The 7889-nt window shown below is 41.8% G+C and overlaps 1 protein-coding gene across 2 annotated transcripts in view; it reads left to right on the top strand.

Annotated features, from left to right (window-relative positions):
• VSIG1 (V-set and immunoglobulin domain containing 1) overlaps positions 1–6348 on the top strand; it is a 46220-nt gene extending 39872 nt beyond the window's left edge. For both annotated transcript variants that reach the window (XM_040405073.1, XM_040405072.1), the window contains 2 exons: positions 1110–1239; positions 5411–6348. In XM_040405073.1, coding sequence (XP_040261007.1) covers positions 1110–1239; positions 5411–5561 — 281 coding nt within the window. In that variant the 3' untranslated portion in view covers positions 5562–6348. The remainder of the gene's footprint in view (positions 1–1109; positions 1240–5410) is intronic.
• The last annotated feature ends 1541 nt before the right edge of the window (positions 6349–7889 follow it).

Genomic DNA, 7889 nt, shown 5'->3' on the forward strand with positions numbered 1-7889 from the left:
CACGAGCGTGTCCGGATTAGGTCCGGATGCGTCCCGGTGTGTTGCGGCAAACCCGCGCGAGTAGGAATGCAATTGCAGTTCCGATGTTCAGTTTTTATCGCGCGGGTGCAATGTTTTTTGCACGCGCGTGATAAAAAACCGACTGTGGTACCCAGACCCGAACTTCTTCACAGAAGTTCGGGCTTGGGATCGGTGTTCTGTAGATGTTATTATTTTCCCTTATAACATGGTTATAAGGGAAAATAATAGCATTCTGAATACAGAATGCATAGTAGGTGATCAATTGAGGGTTAAAAAAAAATAAAAAAATTAACTCACCTCCTCCGCGTAGTTCCCAGTCTCTTCTGATGAGCTGTCGGCTAAAGGACCTTTGGTGACGTCAGATCACATGCTCCAATCACATGGTCCATCACCACGGTGATGGACCATGTGATTGGAGCATGTGATCTGACCTCACCAAAGGTCCTTTAGCCGACAGCTCATCAGAAGAGACTGGGAACTACGCGATCAAGAGCAGAAGGTGAGTTAATTTGTTTATTTTTTTTAACCCCTCCAGCGCTATTTTACTAAGCATTCTGTTCCCATGTTATAAGGGAAAATAATACAGTGAATAGACTGTCACCTAGCAACCATGCGTGAAAATCGCACCGCATCCGCACTTGCTTGCGGATGCTTGCGATTTTCACGCAACCTCATTCACTTCTATGGGGTCTGCGTTGCGTGAAAAACGCAAAATATAGAGCATGCTGCGATTTTCACGCAACGCATAAGTGATGCGTGAAAATCATCGCTCATCTGAACAGCCCCATAGAAATGAATGGGTCCGGGTTCAGTGCGGGTTCAGTGCGGGTGCAATGCGTTCACCTACCGCATTGCACCCGCGCGGAAATCTCGCCCGTGTGAACGCAGCCTTAGTCCCCAGTAAACACCAGCGGAAAAACACCTCATGTGACAAAATTATGTTGGACGGCGGTTTAAAAATTCACAAAGTGGGGGCTGGCAACTCTTTTACTCCAAAACCTGGTGTAAGGAGTCTTAATAAATGACTCCTGTTGTGAAAATGTACTTCTGTGTCATATTTGAAGACCATCATTTTATTACTACCGCAGGTGCAGCAGGGGCTATCGTTGGAGGAATTATCGGAGCAGTACTCTTGGCAACTATTATTTGTGTCGTCATCTGGTTCCTCGTTGTGAAAAATAAGCACAAAAAGAAGCATTTAAAGAGCAGCGAACTAAAGTAAGATTCTGTGATAAGGTTATAAGCAAGTAAACTGAGGTTTCTAATATACTTCATCACTAGAGCTACTAGGCAGTGTGGCATGGATGCAGTGTGCACATACATTCCCACATTATTGCCATATTATGATGGACTCACACACACGGACCCCCTGAGAACACTGCACAAGTAATGGCTCACAGAAAGTAATGGTGCTCCAATGGTGACAAGTAATGGCTCTCAGAAAGTAATAATGCTCCAATGGTGATAAGTAATGGCTCTCAGAAAGTAATGGTGCTCCAATGGTGACAAGTAAGGGCTCTCAGAAAGTAATGGTGCTCCAATGGTGACAAGTAATGGCTCTCAGAAAGTAATGGTGCTCCAGTGGTGACAAGCAATGGCTCACAGAAAGTAATGATGGTCCAATGGTGACAAGTAAGGGCTCTCAGAAAGTAATGATGCTCCAATGGTGACAAGTAAGGGCTCTCAGAAAGTAATGGTGCTCCAATGGTGACAAGTAATGGCTCTCAGAAAGTAATGGTGCTCCAATGGTGACAAGTAAGGGCTCTCAGAAAGTAATGATGCTCCAATGGTGATAAGTAATGGCTCTCAGAAAGTAATGATGCTCCAATGGTGAGAAGTAATGGCTCTCAGAAAGTAATGGTGCTCCAATGGTGACAAGTAATGGCTCTCAGAAAGTAATGCTGCTCCAATGGTGACAAGTAATGGCTCTCAGAAAGTAATGCTGCTCCAATGGTGACAAGTAATGGCTCTCAGAAAGTAATGGTGCTCCAATGGTGACAAGTAATGGCTCTCAGAAAGTAATGATGCTCCAATGGTGACAAGTAATGGCTCTCAGAAAGTAATGGTGCTCCAATGGTGACAAGTAATGGCTCTCAGAAAGTAGTGGTGCTCCAATGGTGACAAGTAAGGGCTCTCACAAAGTAATGGTGCTCCAATGGTGACAAGTAATGGCTCTCAGAAAGTAATGATGCTCCAATAGTGATAAGTAATGGCTCTCAGAGAGTAATGATGCTCCAATGGTGACAAGTAATGGCTCTCAGAAAGTAATGGTGCTCCAGTGGTGACAAGTAATGGCTCTCAATAAGTAATGGTGCTCCAGTGGTGACAAGTAATGTCTCTCAGTAAGTAATGGTGCTCCAGTGGTGACAAGTAATGGCTCTCAGTAAGTAATGGTGCTCCAGTGGTGACAAGTAATGTCTCTCAGTAAGTAATGGTGCTCCAGTGGTGACAAGTAATGTCTCTCAGTAAGTAATGGTGCTCCAGTGGTGACAAGTAATGGTTCTCAATAGGTAATGGTGCTCCAGTGGTGACAGGTAATGGTTCACAGTAAGTAATGGTGCTCCAGTGGTGACAAGTAATGGCTCTCAGAAAGTAATGGTGTTCCAGTGGTGACAGGTAATGGCTCTCAATAAGTAATGGTGCTCCAGTGGTGACAAGTAATGTCTCTCAGTAAGTAATGATGCTCCAATAGTGATAAGTAATGGCTCTCAGAGAGTAATGGTGCTCCAGTGGTGACAAGTAATGGCTCTCAGTAAGTAATGGTGCTCCAATGGTGACAAGTAAGGGCTCTCAAAAAGTAATGGTGCTCCAGTGGTGACAAGTAATGGTTCTCAATAGGTAATGGTGCTCCAGTGGTGACAAGTAATGTCTCTCAGAAAGTAATGGTGCTCCAGTGGTGACAAGTAATGGCTCTCAGTAAGTAATGGTTCCCAATTCAGCCTTTGGGACTTGTTTGTGGTAGACTTCTTTTAAGCCATGTTCATGAGTGCAGTCGTTAGGGGCCTTTTACGTGGGCGGAGACTGGCTCAATTATCAAGGACGAGCATTTGTACAGGTGAAACTCAAAAAATTAGAATATCGTGCAAAGTTAATTTATTTCAGTAATCCAACTTAAAAGGTGAAACTAAGATATTTCAAGCCTTTATTTGTTATAATTTGGATGATTATGGCTTATAGCTTATGAAACCCCAAAGTCACAATTTTGAGGTCCCCTTTGCTCAGGGGGTATGGATTAATTAGCTGACTAGAGGGTGACACTTTGAGCCTAGAATATTGAACCTTTTCACAAAATTCTAATTTTAAGCTGCATTAATGCAATTCCTTTTAATTTGCATTACTGAAATAAATGGACTTTTGCATGATATTCTAATTTTCTGAGTTTCACCTGTATATTCGCTCCCAATAATAGCAGTGTAAAAGGGCCACCAATCACCTGACGAATGAACAAATACTCATTCTTCAGGTGATCACATCTTTCATGTGGAACCTAAAATCATTGCTGTCATCAACACATCGCCCTGGGTAAACATGACAAACAATGAATCTGTATGTAGGTGAGTGATCATTTCATAGCCATACACAGGGGATCATTGCTGCATGTAAATGTAGATTTACTGCATAGAACAATCAGGCAGTGATCACGAATGAACAGTTTGTTCCTTATCATTGTCCTTTGGATTGGCCCATGTAAATGTGCCCTTAAATGTCCTGGAGGCACCACCCATGCACCAAAGTAACCAGATCAAATCCCTTTTGGTCACCTATGTGAATGCTATCCAATCTATGGGCAAAATGTTATAGAACAGGAGGAAGTGAGCAGACTGATATAGAGTAGCGTTTAGTTGGAAAAGATTCAGTAGAACTTGTAATTCATTCATTTAAATTCCTGCTCCTCCCAGGTTTAGCAGTCCAGCGGGTGGTCCTATCAGAGATTCATAGCTATCTTTGGATGGCTATGCATACAGAGATGACTGTCAATCACTGATAAGACCACACTTCTGCTCTATAGCAGTGACCTTAAGTTCAATCTGACAGGTTCCCTATGATTAATTTTCACCAATTTATTGTAAATAACGTAATTTCAATAAAATTGAAACTAGTGTATTGTGACCAAAAAATTTTGTAGCAGGGATGGAGTAGACATGGTATTTAATGGGGTTGTGCACCTTTGGGTGGGGTTCTGGCAAACCCTTCCTCATGGGCAGACCTGTGAAGGGGCGCATACTTGCTTACTTCCCCATGCTGGCTGCAGGCTCCTTCTCTTCCCGGCCTCAGCTTCTCTCCCTGGCTCCCAGGATGTAAACTTCTGTTTTGACGCCGCTGCAGCCAATCGTTGGGCACAGCAGTGACCTGCCCCCCTTGCATCATGTGAACATTTGACATGATGCAAGGGGAGGTCGCAGCTGCAGCCCGAGATTGGCTAAGCTGTGTCTAAACTGAAGTTTATACCCTGGAAGCCGAAGCCGGAAAAGAGGAGAAGCTGGGAGCCAGCACAGGGTAGCAGGTAACTTCTCAGGTCTGCCAACTTTGAGGGGTTTGCAGTGGTGGTATCCAGGCTCGGACTGGCCCATAGGGGTACAAGTGAATCCCCCGGTGGGCCCCTGAGCAACGTGGGCCTCTAGTCTCCCACCCCCTACACAAGTGGCACATAACACAGTAGACTACAGTGCACTACACACATATATTCAATGTACAGCACCTCAACCAGCCGATGGTCATATAAAAAACATGATAGAATATTAAAGAAACTTCCCAGTATATTATTATAGACACGATAGAGGAAAGCTAGCCAGTGTCCTCTTCTCCCCAGGACCTACCTTCTCAAAGTTGCTGCAGGGACCCCCATATTCAATCATCTGGTAGCATGTTGCTGTGTATATAATAAAGATATAATAAAGCTGCAGCAATATCTACGTCTACCATACAGGGATTAGACCTGCTGGGGATTCACCACGGATTTCATCTCTGCTATACTGAAAAGTGGTTGAAAATCCATAGGAAGAGTCATGCGGAAAATGCCTGCAGCATGAGCTTGTAAAACGTCCTCCATTTCCTTGTACTGCTAATGGCTATAACTTTTTCATTTGTTAGGATATTGGTGTAATTATTATTTTTTTGGTGTGACTAACTCAGGTCTCTTTTTTTACATTTATATAAACATTATTGTTCGTTTTTCTGGCAATCATACAGTGTTAACCCAAAATAAACCTTCTATTGTTTCTCATTGTCTACCATTAATTTGATACATTACATATCCAATTGATACTGGGTCAGAGTTTTTATGGCGGTAATCAGTTGGGGCTGGCTTTTAGAGGATTTATTTCATGCAGTGTTTTACATTTTTTTTTCGATACTATAATCTAAACGCTCATTTCTCTTTCATCCACAGAACAGTGTCCGCTACAACAGGTCAGAGCGCAGCAGAGGAGCCAGCCCGCCAGAACCTCGTGGTCTCTGAGCCCCCAGAAACCAGAGAATATCAAGATGTGCCTGAAAATGTGGCAGCTGGCCATGGTGAAGTAGAGGATCCAGCAGTGTGATATGCTTTGTAGATCTACGATATACAGATTTCTCAGTTCAGCCACAACTATCAGATTGTAAAGGCAGCAAATGCAGTAATAATAAAGAGGTTTCCCACAAAATACATTTAAGGCATATTAGGGCACACCATGACCGCTAGCCATCGCATCCAGGCAGATTGAATAGAGAGATGGCTGCACATGTTCTCAGCTCTCTCCATTGTAGTTTATGGGAGTTTTAGAAATATCTGCCAGACATTTATGGCATATCATGTAAATATGCCATTAATGTCTTTTGTGGGGAAACCCCATATTACCTGCCTCCAAAGAGAAATCTATTTTTTTATGTATTTTATTCTTGGCTTTGTATATTGTTTTTTTTTTTTTACTTGTGTTAATCAAGATTTACAGGAAAGGTTCAACTATTTTCTGTCCAAATGTAATAAAGAAGCATAGTAATGGCCACAAATTAGGGATATAGCAAGCATTTTAAACAGCTGAGCAAAGCACCCCATGTATCCAAGAATATACAGTGTATTTCAATTTATAGCTGTTAGTAAAGGCGTTTGGTACATTTCTGTAGGTGCTGTACAGTGGAGATTTGAACCCTTTGTGTTAGAATAACATTTTTTATTTACTACTCGATTCACATGTAAGCTTTAGGTAATGTGGGCAGCAGCCTTGAGAATGATCCATTGTGTTAAAAAAATAAAAAAAATAAAAAAATAGTGGGATATATAAGCTAGTTCGTTGTAGTGTGCTGGGGTGCTGTTTTTTTTGGAATTTATAGCAATGTTAATAAATAATATGGCCACACTTCATCTTTGTATTTATGTATAAGATACTATGTGGCATATACAGTATTTTTCACTTTATAAGATGCATCTAGGTTTTAGAGAAGGGAAATATGAAAAATTATTTTTCAGAAGACCTCACATCAGACCTCCCTTCAGACCCACCAATCTTCATCAGACCTCCCAATTAGGGATGAGTGAACTTCAGTTTTTGAAGTTCAGGTTTACGCTGAATTGGGTTATGGATTCCGTTACCACAGAACATAACTCAATTCAATGACGGATTGCATAACAGAATGCCTTTAAAGGCTTTCTGTTATGCAATCCATCATAATGGAAGTCTATGGCCAGCATAACGGATCCGTCCGGTTTCCGTTATGCAGGAGAAGACTCTCCTGTATAACATAAACCGGACGGAGATCAGTTATGCTGCCCATAGACTTCTATTATGACAGAATCCATTCAGCGTAAATCTGAAATTTAAGTTCGCTCATCCATACTCCCAATCTTTATCAGACCTCAAATAAGACCCCCGTTCAGACCCTCAATCTTTATCAGACCTCATATCAGACAGTAAAATAAAACAACTTACCTCTACTGCTCTGGACAGTGAGCTCTTCCTGCACTCTCCCTGGTTATCTACTGGCGCTGCGCTGCACTGCACTGTGACAGCGTCGGGTCATAGTGCCCGCCTATACAGTCCACCCGGAAGACCAGGGAGCAGTAAGTACAGCCAGCACTACACTCACTGCACCTTGTGTATACTAGTGAGTGCTTCTATTATGGAAATCCTCACTAGTATTCACTTTATAAGACGCACTGCCATTTCTCCCCCACTTTTGGGGGGGAAAAAAGCATCTTAAACAGTGAAAAATACGGTAATTAAATACTTTTTGTAGCAATAATAGGACACAAAGATCCATAAAGTGACAGCGTTCATGGCATCTTCTAATAATTGTAACATCATTTCATGACATGTGAAGCATGAAAACATGAAACATGTTATTTCTTCCAGTGTTCTAAAAATTGCAATAATATAGAAGTTTTACATGCCTTATATAATACACTAGATCACCATTCTGTGTTTTCACCAATGCTTTCTCTCTCTTAGATCATCTTTGTTGATTTCTTCCATTTATATTTGCCACTATAGGTAATGATTAATAAATTAAAAAAGTAAAAGTTTTCGGGTTATTTAAAAAAAAAAAATATAGCTCTAAATAATGTTTTATTTCAAAGAGGAGTATGATCAGTAGACCTACCACTGGATCTCTTCTAGTATGGACTTACAATGTGCACATGAGTTGAAAATGCCTCTCTTGCATAAAAATGTTTCCTTTTTCAGCTGAATGCATATTTCTGCTCTGTTCCCATGGGGTAATGTTGACCCTCTCATGGTGGCAATACCACCCAAGCTGAACTGTTGAACAGTTAGTGACTGGAGCATATGCAGTTCGGATCTCATCAGGCTGCCCCCATTGCTGAGATTTGAACTGCACAGGCACAGATTCAATATTCATCAGCGTGTGTGTGGGATTACAGGGTCAGGAAGGAA

This window comes from Bufo bufo, chromosome 8, assembly GCF_905171765.1.
Source record: "Bufo bufo chromosome 8, aBufBuf1.1, whole genome shotgun sequence".
In the NCBI taxonomy this organism is placed as follows: domain Eukaryota; kingdom Metazoa; phylum Chordata; class Amphibia; order Anura; family Bufonidae; genus Bufo; species Bufo bufo.